Source organism: Pseudopodoces humilis, chromosome 8 (genome assembly GCF_049639895.1).
Source record: "Pseudopodoces humilis isolate 2021_Gansu_Grassland_sample_001 chromosome 8, ASM4963989v1, whole genome shotgun sequence".
In the NCBI taxonomy this organism is placed as follows: domain Eukaryota; kingdom Metazoa; phylum Chordata; class Aves; order Passeriformes; family Paridae; genus Pseudopodoces; species Pseudopodoces humilis.
The window spans coordinates 37786134-37809140 of record NC_142207.1 but is presented as its reverse complement, the minus strand read 5'-3'; the positions used below and the strand labels follow the sequence as shown (position 1 = coordinate 37809140).

The 23007-nt window shown below is 52.3% G+C and overlaps 1 protein-coding gene across 1 annotated transcript; it reads right to left on the bottom strand.

The window, feature by feature from the left end:
- Positions 1-2714: 2714 nt before the first annotated feature.
- Positions 2715-22632, bottom strand: LOC102112898 (aryl hydrocarbon receptor-like). Its single transcript, XM_088058633.1, has 11 exons — positions 22592-22632; positions 22307-22494; positions 11571-11677; positions 7827-7916; positions 6837-6960; positions 6467-6597; positions 5654-5856; positions 5458-5567; positions 5066-5207; positions 3136-4699; positions 2715-3023 (listed from the first exon to the last, which is right to left on the bottom strand). The coding sequence occupies exons 1-11, from the start codon at positions 22630-22632 to the stop codon at positions 2868-2870; spliced, it is 2856 nt and encodes a 951-aa protein (XP_087914759.1). The 3' UTR covers positions 2715-2867.
- Between the last annotated feature and the right edge of the window lie 375 nt (positions 22633-23007).

Here is a 23007-nt window from a genome sequence, read left to right as displayed (position 1 = left end):
CCCATCTATAATGGATGGTGCACAGAGGTGGTGTGGGCAAACACCAGGCTGAGCTTGTAGAGAAATATTTACCTTGCTCTCTGCTGCCCTGGGGCCCAGGGATACATCCTGGCCTCCGTGATGGCAGCTGGGGACCGGTGCTTTCAGCCTCACGGATGCAGCCGGTATCAGATGTAACCTTTCCCAGCTGGTTTGAGACAGGAGCCCCCTTTTGCTGCAGGCTGTGTCTCACATGTCCTCATCCTTGGCTGCAGGAAGGGAAAGGGAAAAGAGACAAACAATAAATGCCCTCTGCTCTCCTCCTCCTGCCCCTCCATTGGTGCAGCTTACCCTGCTGCAAGGAGCACTACAGCTCCTCCTGCTCTTTCCTGCATGGAGCTGAGCCTACAGCCACACAAACATCCCCAAACCCAAGCACACTGTGGGATTCTTGGAGCTGTCCTTTGCAGGGCCAGGACTTCAAGTGATCCTTCCAACTCAGGATATTTTATGATTCTGTATCTCCCCATACTCTTCCCTTGGCCTCATCCAGCTCTTGGGGATCAATGTGCCCCATGGGACTGTGCTACCTCCAGATGTGCAAACCAGAGCACAACAGCACAGCTGCCCAACTTCCCTTTCTTACCACCACAGCTCAGAGCAGGCTGCAGATGCTGGGGTGATGAACAGAAGCATCTCCCTTACTGCAGCAGGAAGTTTTTTTCTCCAGCCAGGCTCCCTGGGCCAGCCCAGCATGTCAAAAATCAATGCCATAAGGCCCAGGGAGCAGCTGGTGTGAGGATGGGCATGAATTATGGATGTGCCAGCCTGCTTTGGGAGCAGAGGGCACCTCCCTCCACAGAAACGATGGCTTGTGCTCCACAGGCCTCACAGACAGAGTGCTGGACAAATCCACGCTGTGCTCAATAAAACAGAACCCTGGTGACACACCCAGCAGGGTTGCAGTGTTCCTGAGGTCACCTGGGCTGCAGGGAAGCTCGTAGTGCTGTGGAGACACGTGGCAAGGAAGAGGAAAAACCCATTGGGGCAGTTGGTCATGGAACACCACCACACATCCAGGACCTGGCTCAAGGAGAAAGTGTGGCAGTGGTCAGGTTGTGCTCAGCACCTTGGACTCAGTTGGAAGTCACCGAGCTGCAGCCCCAGGGATGCTCTGGTGCCATCCCTCCATCCCCCTCAGCACAGGTGGTGCTGCCCAGAGCCAATTCCTCTGAAGGAAAAGGGAGGAAGAGGCAGAGTAGGGCACAGAAACCATAAAAGATCGAATGCTCCCAGCGTATCTCCATCAAAAATTCAGAAACATTACAAAACTGCCTTGTTTTGCTAAGGAAAAGCAGGTACCAGGTAGGGGTGGGAATGTTGGAAAATTCAGCATTCAGAGAAAACAAACCTGTGTTTTCTCTAGTTTCCAGGTTAAAAAACAGCAGTGCAGGGGAAAATAACCAGCTCATTTATCTTAAAAAATGTTTTCTATTACATACTAGAAACTATATGTAGCCACTTTAGAAATACACACACTTTATATTTCAATACATCAACATGCAACCTTATATACATATAATATATATTATATAAATATTGTACATGTTTTTTTAATACACTCACCCTTCTCTGTCAGATTTCCCAATTCTTTTCAAACACTCATGGCAGGAGCTGGCAGATGGACTGTGTGCATCCTAAAGGCTCCAAGTGCTCCTTGGGATCCCTTCCAACCTGACCCATTGTGTCCCAGGTAACCAGTGGCAAGGCCTGAGCTCCAGTGCTGCAGCCAGCAAACCCTGATGTGCTCCAGATTGGGAAGAGACACAACCAGCAAGGGAAACATCAGGGAAGATCTCCAAAACCATTTATTGAAACAAAACCAATAGGAATCCGCATGAATCCAAAGCTGGGCAAGCAGGAGGAGGGATGAGCTTTGCCAGGTTTCTTAAAGAATCACTGTGTTTCTGATCTTTTAAACAACCTCTTCATCCCATTCCACTGGACGCTGCTTTGGGATGCTAAGAGGTTGTTTTTTCCTTCCACTGGAGTGGCATAAAAATAAAATCTGTCAATTCATATTATATACACACATATGGGCTGTGGGTTTTTTTTCTGTGGGAAGATACCATTCTCTCAGTACTTACAATTAAGTAGCATTATACTTACTTTCTTTACCTTACTGAAGTTTCTGGTTTTTAACTGAAAACTTTGAGACTTGAAGTCTGAGGGTACCTGAGAGGCCAGCACCCAGAGAAAATCAGCTTAGGAGCCAACCTGGGCATGTCTCATACAGTACACAAAAGCCAGGGTGTTTGTTACAGGAGCTCTAACCTGGATCCCAAACACTGGGAACACCTGGGACACAGGGAAAGCTGGGGTGGGGAAGGAGCAGAGCAACACAAGAACATGATACAGGGCTGATTTTCCTTATAAAAACAGGCAATATCTGTACAACATGGCCACAGCCACTGATACCTGGCTGGGATGGCAGGAGATTTAATACCAGAGGTGAAAACATTTTCTGTCTCTTTGTTTAGGACATGCGAGGCTGGTATCCATGCTGGATCATGTATGTAAATACAAAGTTTTGGTTGTACTTGTAGGCTGACCTGCAATCACAGCTCAGGTTGCTCCAGTGCCCTGGGAAATCTGTCCTCCAGCCCTGCTGCTGTCCCACCCCACACCAGGGACACCAAGACAAGAACAGCACAGGGAGCAGGATGGTGGGAAGTTGAGAGAAGAGCAAAAACCCCCAGGTGACCCAAAGCAACCAACATCAGTAGCACCCGCAGGATGTGCACAGCAGTGGGGAAGGTTTGTTATCTGCAGCTTGAAGGCAGCTCCTTCACCAGGGAACAGTCCTACTTTGTCCATCCCTGTCTCTCCTAGAGACAGAAGTCCCCCCTGGAGGCGTGAGTGGGATCCGGCAGCACTTCTGCTCGGGGCTGAGGCTGGCAGGGCAGTGCCAGGCTTCCCCCTAGCACTGGGTGGTCTTGGGGCAGTCCCATGGGAGAGCTGGGCAAACCACAGCTGCTGCGGGGCTAGGAGAGACAGAGAACAGTGGTGAGGCACTTTGCAGGGGGTTATTGGCACTGGCTGGGCAGATTCCCAGCACAGAAAACACAGAGCCCCAGAGTGGAGCAAGGCCCTTACCCAGTGCCCGTCCTCCTGGCTCAGCACAGGGGCTTGTGTCCTATAGGAATTCAGAGTCTCCAGAGGGCTGCTGACATTCCCTAAGTGCCCTGCAGCTGAGCTGGGGAAAGGGTGCTGAGGCACGGAGAGACCAGGGCTCAGCTGCATTTCGGAAATAAGCTGGTAGGAAGGGGGAAAAAACCTGGGGTACGGAGCTAACTCTTCCCAGGAGTCTCCAGTGCCGGCAGCTTCCATGCTGCATAATCCATTCAGGTTCAAGTGCTGTGGGGGTACACCAGGCCCAGGGCCCAAACAGCCCTGGGGCTGGGAGAGCACGTTTTGGCTGAGACCACGAACGCCAGGCTGAGCTGAAGAGCCCAGCAGCGGGCAAACATAGTCCTGCCATGGGCTGGGGAGTGGAGAGGAGTTAGGGCTGTGGCCACACACCCCATTCAGCAGCGAGTGACAGTGTTTTGGCCAGCTGGGCAGTGCCACATGGTCCTGGTACTGGCTGGACAGGGGGAAAGACTGATGGGCATCCTCTTGGAGGGGCTGCACGGCTGGGAAGTCTCCCTGCAACTGCTGGGCCCCAGGTGTTTCCTGTGGGCAATGGGCTCCAGGGGCTGAGCTGGGGTCCCTGTCCCATGAGGTGCTCTGTGCTGGCTGGAAGTGGAGCACAGTCTCCTCCCTGGCTGGTCTCCACTGGGAGCCACTGGGCAGCTCTTCCTGCTCAGCCAGCTCTGGAAGCAGCCCTTTCACAGCACCGAGGGGCTGCTCCCACAGCAGGCCGGGGGGCTGGCCCAGGGCAGTGCTGTGCTGCCCTGCACCCTGTGCCAGGTGCCACCTCGAGTCCTTGTTCTCCATGTGGCATGCAACAGTGCCTCCCTGTGGGCCGGGTGACATGCCTGGCAAGGGACAGACCTGCTGCCCTCCCTCATGCTCATCCACTGGAGGCCTGGGGACGTAGGAGAGATTCTGGTTGCCGGCCAGGCTGTTATTCAGGGACAGGGACTGGTCTGGGTCCATATTGACCATCACCATTTCCTCATCTAGCAGCAGGAACTCCAGGTCCTCAGCATGCAAGCCCAGGCCCTCCAAAGCACTGAAGAGCTTGTTTGAACAGCGCTTGTCACTCTTAATTGAGAGCAAGTCCATGGTGGCCAAGAGAGAGTCCTCCTGCTGCAAATCCAGCAGCTTCTCTTGGAGACTGCTGCCCCTTGAAGAAACTGGAGCTGTGCCCATACTCCAGGCATCCCCTCCTGCGCCTGGCAAGGACTTGCCCCCAAGCTGGAAAGTGCTGCTGAAGGAAGGGTTGGGAGGGGAAGCTAGGTGGGAGGCGTACACCACCTTGTCCTGTCGCACCACAGCGCCAAGTAGAGACCTGGGGTCAATGCTGTTCTTCTGGGAGCACCCTACATGGCTGCAGGAGGGCTTCTTGGACTTGCTGGGCTTCCCTTTGCTCTGGAAAAGGTCAGGGAAGCCTGGGAGAGGGTGAGAGCTTTGGTATAGAAGTGCCTCTCCTGTAGCAAAGGTAAAGGGAAGATGCATGGACCGCTTCCGAAGGTGCTCTCCTCCTTCTTCATCTCTGCAGGCCAGGAAGAGAACACTGTGGGTGACAGTGCATAAACCCACCCCACAAGTACTTCTGCAATGGGCAACTGTGATCTCCACAAGCCAAAGCCCCTTTGCTACAGCCAGCATCCAGTCACACACATACACACACAGAAAACCCAAACATCTGCAGCATAATCAAGCATCACCCCCCTGCTGAGGGGTGGTCTTGCAAGCAGGGATGTGGCTGAACAGCAGCAAGAGCAGCAAGCACAGAATCCCATGGCTGCTCCTTTAAAAGGCACAAGCAGCAATGACAAACCCAACATCCTGCCCTGCTCAGGACATCCCAGAACCATGGAAAAAGCCAGGCTGTGCCCATGCCAGCCTCAGCACGTACACAAGGGGTCTCTGTGTGACCACAATGTATTCGGGTTTGCCGTTCTTGTAGACGAGCTGTGCGTTGGCCTGCACCCACTTCCAGCGGTTGTCCTTGGTCAGCAGCCGGAACACCGTCAGGCCGCTCTCCCCCGTCTTCATCACTGCCGGGAGGAAACATGAGGGCTGTCACCATGGCACAGTGCCCTTTCCAGCTGGAAGCATGGCTGGCAGGCACAGGGGGCACTGAGCAGCTGAACAACCCTCACTACGCTCCACCCCAAGCACCTGACAGGAGCAGCACAGCAAAGCATCGTGTGGGGAAAGAGCCACTGGGCTTGACAGAGCAGCTAACATATCTGCCCCACTCCCAGCCCACTCATCAGCACTGGTGACCAGGGAGGGGACTCTTACTCCTGACATGGTTCTCAGCACAGTACAGCGTGTCAGCAGTGTGGACAAACTGGTACCCGGTACCACACATCCGCAGCTCTGCCTCGGTGTAGCCCAGGACGATCTTCCCCCTGTGAGAGACACAGAGCACACCCAGCTCACAGGCAGGGCTGGGGTGGGATGCTGGGAATGGAGTACTGGAAGCTCTGCTACTTACTTGGCATCACACGCCAAGGGGGTGAAGTCCAGCTTGTGCTTGGTCCTGAAGATCATGTTCTTGGTTCTGATCTGCAGGATGGATGGGGGCTGCAGTGGTGTGGAGATGGCAAACAGAGCGAGCTGGGGGGCCAGGGCAGAGCCATCTTCAGACCTTTTGTTCTGCCCTTGAAGGAATTTCAGCCTGCCTTGAAGGTTTAATGCCTGGGAAGAAAAAAAAAATCTCAGTGTCATGCAGAGAAGTGAAAAGGAAGAGAGCTGCAGGGAAAGCAAGACATCTGTCTGCATTGTTGGTGTAAATAGAATCATCGAAACACAGCATGGTTTAGGTTTGAAATGACGTTAAGGACCATCTCATTCCAATCCCTCTGCCACGGGCAGGGACACCTTCCACTGTCCCAGACTGCTCCAAGCTCCAATGTCCAGCCTGGCCTTGGACACTTCCAGGGATCCAGAGGCAGCCCCAGCTTCCCTGGGCACCCTGTGCTCTCCAGTGCAGAGAGGAAGAGGGATGATGACCATCACCTACTTGATCTTAAGACATGCTTTTAACAGAAAAACCAAGCAAAACACAGGGGGAAAAGCACGTTTGTTCAAGATTCAGCATTTCTGAGGAGAGGAACTCAGGGAAAACTCACAGGGAAAGGCTGTAGGTACAGGCCAAACCTACGAAAAACAGGGCAAGTCTCTTGCTGAGACAGGTGCTGCACATGGCAGAAGGGAGCACGGGATCTTTCCATGGGGTGGTTTCAGAGGTGGTATGAACCTCTGTGGTAAGCCTGTCTCTCTCTGTCTGGGGAGGGTCTGTACTCACCAGGAAGCCGGAGGAATTATCCAGGAGGCAGCGAAAGCGGCACACAAAGCTCCTCTCCAGGAAGGAAGAGTTTTCTGGGGGCAGCTGATCTGGCTTGTAGAAGGCAGCAGAAGAATCAAGACTCTTCCCCGCTGTGGAAGAGAGGGACTGAGAAAGGATCAAGCAAGGATTCACCCCAGCGAGGGCTGGAGGTCCCCAGCACTGGGCACTGCAGCAGTTTGCAGAGCACAGGAACTCAGGGAAAGCCACAACATCTGGGTGAAGCTGTGGCCTGAGCCACATGGGTGCAGGTGGTGACAGTGAGCTGGGCTCCCAGCACCCCTGGGGAGCCACACAGCTCATGCCATGCAAGATGGCAGCCTGCCTTCACCTGCTGGAGGAGCCTCACCCTTGGGAGTGAGTGGTGGGTCCACAGACCAGTGGAGGTTGCGCCTGAACTCCGGCTGGTCCTCAGTGTGGATCAGCTCGAAGACGCTCTGGTGCATGACATCTGTCTAGAGGGGACACGCCACCTGTGAGCTCTGCATCCCCAGTTTTCATGTCCCACCTGGGAACAGCCCATCACAGCCCCAGCTGGTTTTATCTTACCCAGCTTCCCTCGTGCTCAAATGGGTCCCTGGTTAAATGAGGTTGGAAACTTTCCCTAATGTTGGCGGAAACAGACAGCACATCTGGCTTTAAGAACCCCTTGTCCATGTTTGGCCTGACTTTCTCCCCCTGCAGAAGCCTAAAGAGCAAACACAGCTTCCCTCTGACATCCCCATAACTCAAAATCCTAGTGCTGACTTATGAAATGAGATGAAAACATGAATTTGGGAACAAAACAGCAGCAAGGCCACCCCATCCCTAAACTATTCCCAAGAGAACAATGCCCTGGGACTTTCTCCCAGTGTCCAGGTGGACAGGTCTCATCTACCCCAGCTGCTGGGGACAGCCAGCTGTGTGTGGGTGACACCAAACCACAGTAGCTGAAGTAAGCCCCACTTCCCTGTAAATCTAGTGCTCTCCAGGTTACCTGGGTGCCCAAAGTGTTGGAACCTTGTGGGATTTACCAGGATTTGAGTGGATGCCCCAGGCAAACAGGCAGGGAACCCAGGACATCTCATCATGGCCATGAACCCTATGAAAGCCCATGGACATGGCTGGTAGAAAGTATCTACAGGCTGATGAAGTCCCTTGTCACCTACCAGTGACCACGTCTGGCAATACAGGCTCCAAATTCCCAAGACCAAGGAAAACCCCCAACAGCTCCCTGAGACCCTGTCATCCCTGTGGAGCCTCCTCCCTGCAGGGAACTTGGGGCTATTCTCCACCACCAAGGAAAAATCAACACTCCACAGCAAGTCAGAGTCCCACCAACCTGATGAAATCCCAGGTAGTCCTGGATTGTATGTGAGGAGTAAAATATCAGCCCTTCTGCTGTCACCACCAGCACGAAGCCATTGAGAGCCTGTAGGAGAGAGGAGATCAGGCCACAATCACATCACTTTTCACAGTGACCAGGACACTGGTCACCCAAAGCCTGGCTAGCAGGCAGCTGAACCACCAGAGATGGCCTCTCCAAGGTCCCACAGCTCTTTCATATTCCTGCCCCAAAAATATCCTAATCCAGACTGATGGAAAACTGTGCTTCCATCCTGGGAGCATTCACTCAGACTTAGCTTCAGGCATTTATCCTCACCCTGTGCAGGGAGCAGATAAACATCTCTGAACTGCTTGCAGGATGAAAGTGGACACCATCAGGAACTGGTCCATTCTGGTGGAAATGAGCCTTTCCAACAGTCTCGAGGGCCTTGGCAGCCTGGTTTGGCCATCCTAAGTTCCAGAGAAGTGGCCTGGAGAAGGATCATGGTGTGCTTGGACTGTCCATGGATAAGGAGCAAGGCCAAGGAAGGTGATGTCTCCACTGCCCACTCCCTCCTCAAGGTGGCTAATGCTGAAAGGGCCTTAACCAGTGGAAATGGAAAAGCCACAAGCTAAAGCATAAGGGTTCAGATTCAAAATTGCTGCAAAAACAATCTGATTTCTGAAAAGCCAATTTCTTCTCAGCAGGGGATTCAGGCTGAGTCTGGTGCCTGAACTTGAGGGAAAACCACAGAATCCCTGGGTGACCCAGAGCACCTTTTCCTTTCAGCCAATACATCCCAGAATTATTTAGGCTGGAGAATCCCTCTAAGATCTCCACCTCCAAGATCACTTCCTCTGGAACGCTACCTGGCTCATGCACACCCCACACCCCTTAGGGCTGAATGCTGTACTCTGTTTTCACAAAATAAATACCCAAAGCTGCTGTGCCTGTGTGGGTTTGAAGCCCCAAGCCCTCCCCACAGAGAAGAGCAAATGCAGGCATCAATCTGAAGTTTCCATTGCATTTTTAATGTTACACACTTAAGACATTTCACAGTTTGCTGGCCCTTCCATCCTCTCCTCAAGCTCCAGGATTGCAAAGTCAATATTCAAGGGAGCACTGGGCTTCCTGGCAAGAACAGGCTGAGCTGATCTGAGCCTCTGTCTTACTGAAGAGGGACTCAGTTTAAAAAATCTGGGAAGTAATTTGGTTGTTTTCCCTGAGCTAAAAACCCCACAGCTGCCAGGACAGGACACATGAGAAGGGACCAGGGTGCTGGCTGACAGTGTCCTTTACACCTGGAGAAGACTAGAAGAAGCAGAGGAGCTTCCCTAGCAGTTTGGGAGTGCAGCTCCTTTCCAGGAGCCCTGGCTCTCCATCCCTGCTCTCTGTCAGCAGGAAGGAGCCCCCAGGCAGAACACTGCTGACACAGGCACTGGCAGGATCAGGGAAGCACCCTCAAGTGCTGCAGGCACAGCACCAACCCTTGCAAGCCTCTGTGGCACAGAGCCCAGGGCTTTGGAGACCTTGTCACCCCCCTGCCAGGGCTGAGAGCAGCCCCACAGCAGTACTCCCTGAGCCCAGCTGGCAGATACCACTCTCTGGTTCAGTGTCCCCAACTCTGAGAATCCCCAGAATCACCCAGCAGACACCTTCAAGCCCGTGGTGCTGCCCAAGAGCAAAGGCAGTGAAACCCCATGAAAATAATTGGTTTATTTTCCCAGAAGCTGAAGAGCCCTCACTGCCCTGGCACCACCACATGGCCACCCCTCCCTAAGGACAACAGATCCCCATGGAGACACTCTGGCAGCACAAAGCAGAACCACTTTGGAAGGCAGGGCTCCTGCAGTTGTGGCTTTTCAGAGCCAAAATCATCCTGTACCACTAACCTGGCAGGGAAGCCACAGTGGCCAGCCCTGGCCTGCTTCCCCCCCTTCATAATGTACAGACATCAGCATTAATTAGGGCCTGGCGTGTAGTCTCAGCCAAGCCCAGCTATTGTTGCTGCCAACTCCTGTTTCATTGTCCAGGTCAGAGTTTCTCTCCCCCTCTCCTCCCCTTTATTTCGGGCACAAACACTCTCTCTGTTTACTGGGGTTGATCTCAGTGTGTGGGAATCTGCTGCCGAGGTTAATTAGTGCAGCCAAATGCACTTTAACCCTTTGAGCAGCTTCAGAGAAGGAAAGGGGAAGAACCAGAGCAGACCAAGAGACAAAGGAAGTTTGCCCATCAGAGGTGACAGACCAGGTGGAAGTATGTTTGTAAGTATGAAGAAATGTTTCCTTGGGGGCACTGAGACAGACTTCTGAGCTCCTGCCACATCCAGGTTCACACAGACCCTGAGAGAGCTGAACCAGCTTTTCAGGCCCAGTTTGGTACCCCTAAAAGGATGGTACCTGTGGGATGAGCAGGACTTCAACCCCCAGCAAGTCCTGCTGAGCAGTTCTGTTGTATCCTGAGGGGAAACCCGCAGGTTTCTGCTTATTAACCAGGCTGGCTTTAGTGCCTCTCCCACCAGACACAGAGATCCTCAGCTCTCAGGCAGGACAGTAATTACACGTTGTGCTGAGTGAGCGCTCAGACGGGAGCTGGGGCTGCCCAGCACACTCAGCCCATTCTGGAGGACAGCCAGGCAGGCAGGGAACAGTGCCACCGCCTGTGCCCAGGTGCCAGGCAGGGAACAGTGCCACCGCCTGTGCCCAGGTGCCAGGCAGGGAACAGTGCCACCGCCTGTGCCCAGGTGCCAGGCAGGGAACAGTGCCACCGCCTGTGCCCAGGTGCCAGGCAGGGAACAGTGCCACCGCCTGTGCCCAGGTGCCAGGCAGGGAACAGTGCCACCGCCTGTGCCCAGGTGCCAGGCAGGGAACAGTGCCACGCCTGTGCCCAGGTGCCAGGCAGGGAACAGTGCCACCGCCTGTGCCCAGGTGCCAGGCAGGGAACAGTGCCACCGCCTGTGCCCAGGTGCCAGGCAGGGAACAGTGCCACCGCCTGTGCCCAGGTGCCAGGCAGGGGATGGCAGATGTGTCCTTGCAGGACCTCGTGCTGCCAGAGCCTGACCTCTTCCCATTCACTGCGCACAGTTTGGGGACAGAAGGTGCCCTCCTGGCAGCTCTAAACAAACCATGACAGCTGCAGCATCACCAGCCTCGTCTCCAGCATCACCAAAGGAGATCACTCAGGAAAAACAGCTCCTGGGATACAACCACCCACCCTGGGTTTAAGGGATGAGCACATGGCCCATCAGCACCTAGCTGTGCCCTCAGTGTCACACATCACCTCCTCAAAATCAGGGGAGACACCCACAATGTTTCTTCCCTGTTTTCACCAGCATTTGACCAACATCCTCAAGTCAGGATCAGTGTGCCCATGTTGAAAACTCAAACACTTTGCTCAGTTTGGTTCATTTCACCTCTGGCACATTTACACATGTGGGTGGAGAAGAAGAAAAGATCAATCTCCATGACTGGAAATCCAGCAAGATTCTTCTATATGTTCCCTACATATAGACTATTTACAGATGGCATTTTTTTCCAGGAATAATGGGAAAAGCAGGGAAGAAGCAACACAATTTCTGCCCCAGGGAATTTTGGAGGTCTCAAATCTTTGCCCAGTGAGAAACACAGTGAGCTACACCACAAGAAATCACAAATCACCTGCCATCAGGGAAAGAACAGCCTGGTTTTGGGGTAAAACTCAAAGGAGATGGAAGAGGGACAAGAGGAAGATCCCATGAAGGCATTTGTGCGAAGCACTAACCTGTAGGAGCAGCTCACCCTCTGGAACCGCTGCTGAGCCTGGAGCCGGTCCAATGCCAGAGGCTGCGTCCGTCTGGGCTTCTTTGGCACCAGGATTCTTCACAGCAACTGCACCAAGGAAAAGGAAAGGACACCAGTGCTGCAGATACACACTGCCACAAAAGCTGGAGTGCTGTAAAGCTGGACAGTAGCGCAGGGGAAGCCACCACTCAGTCACAGCCTTTTGCTTCGCCCCTCACAAGAGCTGATTTTAAGGGGATGTTTCCCCACCCCTCAAACACCCTCAGCTGTTTCAGTCTAGTGGTTTTTTTCCCCACTTCTTTTGCCCCACTTTCAATAACATGAAAAAAGCAGTTAAAGCCAGGGATCCTTAAAGCAGGTAGGCATCAGAGTCATTGAATTATGGAATCCTTAAAGTTGGAGAAGACCACGAAGATCATAGAGCTCAACCATTCCCCAGCACTGCCAAGACCACCACCAAACCATGTCCCCAGTTGCCACATCCACAGGTCTTCTGAACACTTTCCAGGGCAGTGAATCCATCACTGCCCTGGGCAGCCTGGTCTAATGCCTGACTTCTTTTGTGACAAATTTTTTCCCAATACCCAAACTAAACCCACCCTGGCACAACTTGAAGTCATTTCCCCTTGTCCTGGCCCTTGGTCCCTGGAAGCAGAGCCAAGCCCCCTCCTGTCAGGGAGTTGTGGAGAACAAGAAGGTCCCCTCTGAGCCTCCTTCTCTTCAGGCTAACCCCCTTTCCCAGCTCCCTCAGCTGTTCCTCATCAGATTTGTGCTCCAGACCCTTCCCCAGCTGTTCCCTTCATTGGACACACTCCAGCCCCTCAATGTCTTTCTTGTTCGTGAGGGGCCAAAACTGAACAGAGGATTCAAGGTGTGGCCCCAGTAATGCCCAACACAGGGGACAGTCACTGCCCTGGCCTTGTGGCCACTCCATGGCCTTCCTGAGCACCTGACAGATGCTGGCCAGCAGCAGCAGCAGTCTGCCCTACACAGGGGGTACACAGGGGGTATTGCAGCAAATCCCAGGATCAGGAAAGAGCCATTTTGAAGGATACAGCTCAGTCAATGATGTCTCGTTACAGTTCAGCAACACAGTGGGTTTACTTAACCAAATTAAGGCAAGCCACAGCTCACAGTGGGAGAAAAACAACACAGAAAACACACAGACCCAGACACAGACACTCGAGATCTAACAGCGGTCAATGCACGATCCAAACACGAGGGAATCTGTCACTCAGCTGAACTGAAGAATGTGCCTGTAAATTTTGCTCTGCACTCCCCAAGAGAACGATTCCTGGGGATAATTTGGTGTGGATAATAATTAAAGGGTAAGATGACAACCAGTCTGCGCATGACAGGCCTATCCAGAGGACAGAGGAGCTCACAAGAAAGCTGGGAAGCCTCTTGTCAGCACCACAAGGACAGAGGACAGCATTTGGCTGCTGGTAAACCAGTTGCTCCCACTGGGATCTGGGAGGAAAGGTGCAAAACACCAGCTGCAGCACCACTGTGGCCTGCCAGCGCACAGAAAAGAGCAAGAACTCTCTTGCATCTGCCTTTCCCAGCTCCTGGACTGCAGGGCTGCCAGGCTCAGAGGCGATGGGAGCATCAAGTGGACTCGGGAAGCAACTGGACAGCGAGTCAGAAGGCAACAGCCACCAGCATGTTAACAAAGCCAGGCTCTGCAACAGACTCTGCTATCCCTGTGCTTTGCCAAAGCAGCTGCTGAAACTCAGCTCCTCCATCTCCATGGAGCACATCCTGAAGGATCTCAGATACTACAGAAAGCAGCTGTTTCAGAGTCAGGCTTTAGAGACCAAGTTCTTTCACCAGGCACAGGACCATCCCAAAGATTGACTTTGCTCCATAACCAAAGGCAAAGTCCACCCCAGTTCTAATACAAGAGAAAAACATGTGATACAGCAGCAATCCCACTGCTTCTGGGAGCTCTGGGGAATTCCCCGAGCTCAGCCTGCCCAGACTACTTTCAGGGGTGGGCTGACACCAGGACTGAGGTTACAGCACATGCTTGTAGCACTGTGTGTCAGGCCCCAGCCAGCCGGGGTGAACATGCACAGGCTGCTGTGGCCTCACTCTTCCCCACCCTGAAGGCCCACCCAGGATGCCCTGTCCAGATTGGAGCCTGCACAAAACCTGGGAGAGGGCCAGGCCACCAGGCAGAACAGCATGAGAGAGGCCACAACACCCAGGCGGGGCCCTGGGGTGTGGATGGAGGTTTGTTCCAGCGCCCTTCCAGCAACTCCCTTTTCTGATTGCTGGGAACAAAATGCAGGAGCTATGAATTATTAAAGATCTCCTCCACGAGCTCCCAACCCACTGTGCTGGAGGTGATAAAAATAAACCTGGCTGACAGGAGAACATCTAAAGGTGCTGCCCTCTGCTCAGGGCCCTGGGTTAATGGTTTGATATCGCACCTGCAGACAGAACTCTTGATCCCAACCACTGCCTAAAAAGAGGCTTTGCTATCATTATCTGGGCTGTGGGCCCAGAGGAGACACAGTGACAGCAGAGGACAGCCCACTGTCCTCTGTGGGGATGTCTGCCACCAAACAGGATCCAGTCACCAGTGTGTGAGGGATAAACCAGAATTTCCATGGAGGCTTCCCCACAAACTTCACCAAAGAGCACCTTTTCTGCCTGAGTCACCCAAGGACCCCCAAAGAAGACAGGCTCTTGGCTGTGGCCATGCCAGGCTGGCATCCTGCCCAGTGTCCCCCAGCTTTGTGTGTCCATAAATAACCCCGTGCAGCCCCTGGGGTCAACAATTCAGCAGAACTCTCACAGCACATCAGGCTGATGGAGCAGAATGAGCCAGGGAACCTCAACATCCTCCCTGCTGTGTGTATCCTGCCTGGAGCTGGGCACCAGGAAAAGTGGGATACGCTCCAGACACAGCACTCTCCTTCACCTAGGGCACAAAACCAGGTGCAGCCTTTGTCCTCACTGCTTAAGGGGGGACAGGCACTTGCAGGCAAAAAGATGGGAATTAAAAGGAGAGAAGTGGATTTTCCTGGGCTCCCTCCCTCAGGCCACTGGTGTCACCTTTGTTGCTGGAGGGCGAAGCTGGTCACCTGAAAGTAGTGAGGCTTGCACAACTTTCCTGCTATTTCTTCCAAGAAACATCTTCTGCCAGGACCTGCAGGCTATTTGGCCACAAACAGCTGAGACTAAGAAAATCTCTCCATCTCAGGGAACGAGCTCCCAGCCCATGCCTGCCTCCTCACAGGAGGAGGATGCTCCCTGCCCTGCAGTCATCCTCACATGCGGTGCTCACCAGCTCTCTGCTGCCTGGCCCCATGCTGTCACTAGAAGAGCAGGAGGGGCCACCAGGGCTGGGTTTCCTCCCTCCATCTCCAAGTGCTTCCCAGCCTGGGAATCTGTTTCACATGGTGCTGCAGGGACACCTCGCTGCCTACCAGGTTTGCCAGTGAACTCCTGAACCTCCCAGGGCTTTGCAGACCTGGAAAATCTCTGCAACACCAAGCAGGAATTAACATTTTTGAGAGGATATCTCCCAGCCCCCTTCCCTACACACAGCAAAAGCTCCTGGTGGGAGCAGGGTTTCCACCAGCCACTGACTGCAAAGGAGAAAAATTAAAACAACTCGATCCCAAACCTGCTCCAGGTGTTGATGAAGGAGAAGGAAACCAAACTGCTTCCTGACTCCTCAAGAGCTGCAGGAGAGGGCTGGGCCACCTGCATGGCCACTGTTAGTCTGAGCAAGTCGTGGAGAGGGGAGAGAGGAGGATTTTGGTAATGGTGCTCCCTACAAGCTTTCTGTCAAACACCCCAGCATGTATCAGCCACTCTGGGGGAAAGATTGATTGACTGCTTCACAAAACTGCCTTTTATCCACTTCTTTCAGTCATTTGTGCCAACCCCCTGAAGAGCTGGTCTTACTTCATGGTAAAGTCTCTACTCCCACGAGTGGATCTGCAGATCTCCCTTTCCCATCCACTTCTCCAGCTTCTCCTTGCTCGCTGGCAGAGGGGCCTGCAACTCTGCTGCTTGGTACACCCCCCTCACATAAAGTAACCCCTCAACATTGCTTTTTTTCTACATTTCATTGCTAGTAAGAGAGAAAATACTGGAAATTCAGAAAACATCATATAAATGATGAGGGAAGTGGAAACAGATTTGCTGAGACCAAGCCACAGAGCCATCTTCTCCAAGCCTTGCTGAACCATCACTTGGGTTTTCATCATCTGTTCAAAGCCCATTTTCCAGCCACTGGCAAATACCTCCTGACCTCCCATTTGTTAAATCATAACGGATACCAGAGTTTTACTTAACTTCGTACCTGCCACAGCTCCCTGTTGGCAAAAATTTCATTAAACAGATGAATTATTTATCCCTGCCTGAATGGTGTGGATATCCCACTTTCCAAGAACACTTGTGGTTAATAATGGATGGCCTCTTAAAAGATCTCCCTGCACTTTTAGAAGCAAGAAGGCCTTGACTACATGTAGCTTTTGGTTGTGTCACTTGGGTCTCAAAGGGAGAAGCATGTGCAGGAGTTTAAATAAGGACAAAGACACAAGGACCTGCCAGATTTTCCTTCTTCCTGCAGCATCATCAACTGTTGGAACACTCCCTCAGGAGCTTTACTGTCCATCACAGAATGGTTTGGGTTGCAAGGGGCCTTAAACACAACCTGGCTCCACTCCCCTACTGTGGACAGGGACACCTTCCACTAGATCTGGAAGGATCATCCCAGCCCAAAGCCTCAGCCTGGAGTTTGTTCCCACCCTGCTCCCCTTTGCAGGAGCCCTGAGACAGCCCAGATGCTCATAAGCAGCCCTCAGGAGCCCCAGGGAGCTCCAGCAGCATTCCATCAGCTGGTCTCCAGAGAGCCAGGGAAAAACACCTGGCAAGGAAAGCACGCAGCAGAAAAACTGCCTACCTAAGGAAAGCCACAAGACTTCTCCACTTTAAATTGCTCCTCCGAGGTCAGCTTATTACCTAGGCAATAAAGAGAACAACAGTGATCGAAGGACCAGGCTTTGTTTTTCTTAAACCAGCCCTTAGGCTTCACTGCTACAGCTCTCTGCAGTGCTTGACAAACAGCTCAGGAGGGAGGGCACACAAGTGAAGAGATGAGCAGCATTAGTCCCATGCACCCTGTCTCAAGCCCTCATCCCTAAGCAGGGGTTTCAGAGGCACAGTTATATAGTCTGTCATGGGGTGACTTTACCTTTAAGGTGGTTTTGAGAGCTAAGGAAGTTGAAGTTGCTGGTGACTGATGGGAGTTTTTTCTCCTGACCAATTATCGGTCATTACTGGGAATTGACAGCAGTTTTGACCATTGAAAAGTGGGATCAACTTGTGAACCTTACCTTAAGATGTAAAGTCAGGGCACTTTTAGCCTCTTTGTTCCCTGGCTGTGAAAGGTAACAGAGCTCCAGCTGGCTTCCCGTCCTCTGCCCAGGCCATGTGGCCGGGCAGGGGCTGGGCTGGGCCCAGCAGCTCCCGGCCAGGAGATGGGGCCTGCGGGGCTTCTCCCCAGGCTCTGGCCAGGCCAGGCCGGTCCCTGGCTCAGCTGCAGTTTTTGCTGTGACGGAATTCACCACAGACTGCCGAGTAAAGAAAGAAAAAAGCTCCTGACCTGCGGCAGGCTGAGACAGTGACCACACTCTCCAGAGCAGCCATGAAGAATCTTCCATCGCAGACAGCTCCAGCCGCTGCTCCGGCAGAGATCACAGAACCATCTACAAAGCCTGGGCAAGATTTTAACCTTTTCATTACCCAGATGAGACTTGCAGATTAATCTTTTTTTATCCAGAGAAAGAAAAAGAGAATAATCAACATGAAAAGAGACTTTATAAACTACCAGTGACAGGAAAGAAAAGAAGCTTCAGAAAAGGTAGAGAATAAGGAGACGCTTTATAAGCTGAAATATCTTTCTGTTAAAGCTATGGAAATGGACAATAAAGTCCTGAAAGAACTCCTTTAATTCATGATAGAGTATGTAGGGAGGAATGGAGTGTTCAAAGTGTGGACTTTGAGTAAAAAGTAGAGTAATTGTGATACAGTGAAGTGCTAGAAGATTTGAAGCCTTGGGGGGCAATGAGAAAACTGTTTTCTAGTGGAACTCACAGAGACAGATGAAGAAAACTTTTGCCTTTGAATAACTCATCCTTAAAATGCCATCCCTAGACTCATGGCCCATACACACCTCAGAGTGATGTGAAATGGGAGGAGTGAATTCTGATAAGAGTTCTGAGCAGCTAGCATCAGAAAAATAGAAAGCTATAACAGAAATAGCTTTCTTGTGGAAAACTCCATAGATTCGCAGAAGAAAACTTGTTTCTCTACAAAGACTGGTGAAAAGACTGTAGCAGGAATCGGGACTGTTTTAACCACCAAAGTTCCAAAGTTTTTGTCTCTGTTGTCATGTGAACAAGGGAATGGTGGGTAGTAAAGGATAAAAAGGTTTTTCTGGAAGTTTATTCTGGTGTTCTTATTATTGTGGTTTGTTAATAAACTTTCTTTATTCCTTTTAAGTTTTATGCCTGTTTTGCTCTTGTTCTAATCCATATCTCACAGCAAAAAATAAGTAATTTTTTTTAATTACTGGTTTAAAACCACGACATAGTCTATGATAATTATATAATTAAAAGCACTTTTCCAGACTGACCCGACGGCAGCTCAGGCACTTTTTGGGCCACCACAGCTCCAGCAATAACAACCTGGGCTCATATCACAGTTCAAAGAGTGAGGCTCAGCCCCGAGGCAGCACATTGATCCTACAGCAGCCCCCAATGATTTAGAGAGGACTCTGATAAAATCTCCAAGCCCCCAACATCCACAAGAGTGTTATCTTTTAAAGGTACATGGGAGAGAAAAACTGCTTGAGTTCTGGATACACAACCTCAGGCATGCAGAGCCTGGAACACCTCTCTGACCCACAGCCAGAGACTGTGCAGCCAACAAGCCCCTCTGGAACCAAAAGTTTCTAAGGCCACAACACATGCCAGGGTGTTTCCCCCTCTCCTCCCAGCCAGGGAGCCAGGCAGGATGCTGAACACAGGCAGAGGTGCATCTGCATCTCTGAGGATCCTCACTTCAAGGTTAGCCCATTGCTATGGGGTTCAAACATCCATCTCCTGGCATCACAGACTGACCTCTTCCTACTGCTCTTCCCACAGCTCATAAATCCCAGACTTGACTGAGAGTATCAAGAGTAATCCCACAGGTCACTGAACATCAGGTGCCTATGACAGGCATAGAGTGTCCTGGGGACACCCAGCTGGCCCCCTGGGTGTCACACACACACACAGCAGGAAGGGCCAGGCTTGCTGTAGGATGGGAAGCACAGCTCAGATGACCTCTCCAGCGCGCTGCAGGAGCAAACGGCGAGAGACACTTCTCCAAAGTGACCCTTGGCTGTTGTGACATCTGCCAGTTGACTCTCACCAGGGGTGTAAGTGGCCCAAGCTATACAGATGGCACCCGACAGCCACATGACAAGGTGCCTGTGAGGCATCTTTTTTTTAGTAAGAAATCCTCACACAGAGCAAGCCACCAAACCTTCCCCTGGAGCGTCTTTCCTTCTCTCCCCCTTTCCAGGAGGTGAGGAAGGCAGAAAAGACAGGGACCCCTCCTCCCCAGCCAGCAGCATTTGCCGGGCCTTTGCTCCAAGGGGCGTGACAGGGAGGGATTAGAGGGGAGCAGCCCCGCAGGCACCACCAGGATAAGCTGCTGGCACACAGCTGGTGTGACACGCTGGGCACCCTCAGGGCAGTGGCACAGGGACAGGGAGGTGCCCTGCAGCACAGTCCCACCTCTACCGAACCCCATGAGCTAAAAGAGCCTCCAGCGCAGCAGGGAGGAAGGTCAGGGTAGTGAATGACAATTAGAAGTATTTGCTCACCAAGGTGGATAAGAAATAAGGCATTTGAGAGGACTGTTGTAGGGGAAGAGACCTGGATGGGAAAGGAGGAGGTACAAGCCTTTAAATCAGCTGGCACTGATGTTTGGATGGGAGCCTCAGCTTGGAAGCCAACCTCAGCTCCTTTTTTCCTACCTGCTGCAGGTACTGGGTTCTGGTCAGTGCTGCTTCTCCAGCAGGATGGATGTTGGATGGGCTGGATATCCTGCCCCCTGGCGGGACACCTCTCTCAATGTTGCCATCCCTCCCATCATCCTGCTCCCCTCCTAAACTCGCCTCTTCCATGGTAAGCAAACACTTGTGTGAACTTGGGATTGCAAAGTCATGCAATGGGGAAAGGGAAAGGCACCTGGGAATCTCACAGAAGACAGCAGTGCTGTCCCATCACAAAGGGAGCCTCTTCCACCTGCCATGGATCAGGAGGAGACCTTGGCTGTGATCCCTCCTCTCCCAGAGCTGCTGAACACACCTGGCACGAGCTGCTTCCTGCTTTGTTAAACTGGAGAGATTTCAGTGGAATCAGTCCACAAACACACACAGGATGCTCTTGCCCTCCACTCCCCCAAACCTCTGCAGAAAGCTACCAACCTAGCACACCAGCCCGAGGAAGGGTTTGTTTGGCTAAATAACCCTGTTGTTGGGTAAATGACACTGCAAAGGCAGTGCTTGATTATGTCTAAACCACTCCAAAGATTAAACAGAACACTGAACAGCCTTAAATCGTCTGATTCCTGTCACTCATCTGCAGGCAGAGAGGCAGCAGGGACAGCTTCCCTTGGGGCTATATAAAGAATAAAAATCTTCATGCCCCCAGGAAAAATGCATCCTTGTAAAAATAAAAGACATTTAAGCCCATACAAACTTCCCCACATATCAGCTATGTGTAAACCGAGATGGTGAAGTAACATTAAAATTGATTAATAATTCATAAATCAATAATGATTTATTTATTCTGGCAGGGAATGGGCTGGCATAAACCTGCTGGGTGAATTGCTGTCAGCAATTGTGGGCAACACCTGAGACCTGCTCCAGATGTTTCTCCTCACAATCCATGGCAGCACATGACAGGTTTTGTCCTTGCTTTCCCACAATCTTCTTTCAGGGAGCGCCCAAGCAGGGTGGATAGATAAATAAATAAATAAAGTCACTTAAAATCAATTATTTTCTTGATAAGCTTGCCCAGAGTTCCATTTAAGGATTCTATTTAATTTTTATTAAGCTACTTGCATCTGAAAGGCTGAAGCTGTCTTCCTTCCCTGCCACACCTGCCTCAAAGCCTATCCATCCTACAGCCTTGGACAAATGGGAAGTCGGTGCTATGGAATTAAACCAGTCGGAATGATGGAGTCGGGGGGGGGGTGGGGGGGGCGATGACCCAAAAAAACTGAGGGACCATCTCAGAACAGTAAATTTCCTGATACCTGGTGTGGCAAGGCAAACAACTCTCCCAACTCACCCACTTGCCAATCCTTTAAGCAGGGTTAAAGGAGTGGAAAAGGTGGGGGAAAAATTAAAAAGAAATCACTGAATATATTCAGTGAGAAATTGTGGAGTTTCTGTGGCCTGAAAACGCAGCGTTTTCAAGCCACTGCTACTCCACCAGGAAACTCCAGGGATGCCTCAATGCCCTCCTGACGGAATCCTTGTAATCACAATTACAGTGCGGTGGAATGGCTCCCAAAATTAAAAGAATCCCAGAAATAAAAGGCTCCCACATCAGCTCTAAGCGCATCACAGGGAATTATTGCTCACCGCCAGCACAGTGAGTCTACCGTAACAGAAGGAAAAAAGTCACTTCCATGGAGAAACTCCCCAACCGGGACGCACAAGGCTCTGGCTCACCCTCCCGCATAAACCAGAATTTTCTACTTCAGCTGAGCCCACAAACTGAATCAGATCCCTCCAGATCCCTCCGATCCCACGGCAGTGCCGGACGCAGCACCAGCCTGGCAGCCGGAGATGGCACAGCGAGGAAACAGGGGCTAGAAAGGGGAAAAAGCAATTCTAGGGAAAGAAACCAGAATTCTGAGGGGTAAAAAGATGATATTTTAGGTCAGGTGAAGAACAAAATATTCGGGGGGAGGGGGAAGCAAAATTCTAGGGGGGCACGGCAAAATTCCAGTGGCATAAAGACAGGAAAGACACAAAATCCGAGGGGGTAAAACGCACCAGAATTTGAGCCAGAAAAATAAAATTAGGGTGGGAGCCCCAAAATCCAAGGAGAGGTGGGGAGGGCAGGAGGAGAAACTAAACCCAAAATTCGAGGGGGAAAATAAAAACCAAAGGAGCAAAATTCGAGGGGGAGAGGGAAATCCCTCCCTCTCGATTTCCCAATTTCCCTCTCCCAAGTCAAGTGGGGGAAAAACCCGTCAAAATTCAAGGAGGGAAACACAAAGTGCGAGGGGGGTGAAAAAAAACCCCACAAAATTCGAGGAGGGATCGATGCGAAATTCCTGAAAGCGAGGGAAATTCCAGGGGGGAAAAAAGCACCGTTCTGGAAGGGAAAGAAGACAAGTTTTTGATGAGGGAACCCCCGTAAAACTATGGGGAAGGAAAAAAACAAACAAACAAACAAACAAACCGCTATAAATCCTAAGCTCTAAAATAATAAAAAATACTCTAAAATACTAAAATAAAAATACTCTGTGGAGGAAAACAAACGCACTAAATATTTTGGAGAGAAGGGGGGAGAGGAATTGCCGAGGGGTGTCACAGCCCGGGAGGGGGTGACACAGCCGCAGGAGGAGGCCAGGAATTCCAGGCAGGAATTGCGAGCAGGGGGAAGCGCTGGGACCATCCCTTACCGCCCAAGACGCTCCTGGCTCGCAGGAAGCCGGCGCTGAGGCGGAGCACCGACAGCTTGTCCAGCCCGGCCACCACGTCGGGCGGGAAGGGCAGCAGCCCCGCCAGCCGCTCCAGCTCCCGGTTCAGCCGCTCCCGGTGCCGCTTGGACGGGTTGGAGCCGCCGCCTTCGGCCGGGCCCGGCCGCGTCCTGCCGGTCACAACCGCGTTACCGAGGACTCCCCTCAGCCCTTCCCCGGCCCCCCCAGCCCTTCCCCAGGCCCCTCAGCGCTCTCGCCCTCACTCACGCCCGCGGCACCGGCTTCCTCCGCCTGCGCCCCGCGTACATGGCCGGGCCGGCAGCGTCCGAGCGCCGCTCCCTCAGGGAGAGAGGCAGCGAGAGCGGGAATGGGAGCGGGAATGGGAACGGCCCGCCCCCGGCGAGGGGGGCGATGGGGCACAGACAGGGATTTAGGGCGGCAGGGGACTGATGTGTGATGGAGCTGGGAAGGGATTTGGGCGCTGATGGAGTGGGTTAATGAGGAGGTGAAAGGGCTGTGGGTGGCGGTGAGCAGGGAGCTACGGGTGGGTGGGGATGTGAGGGTGGCGAAGGGGAGGTACGGACTGGACCGTGTGTGCTAAGGGCTCGAACAATCCACTCGGTGCTTTGCCAGCCGTGCGCTGAGCGGCCTGAAGCTGCAGAAGGGCTTGCAGATAAGGGAAA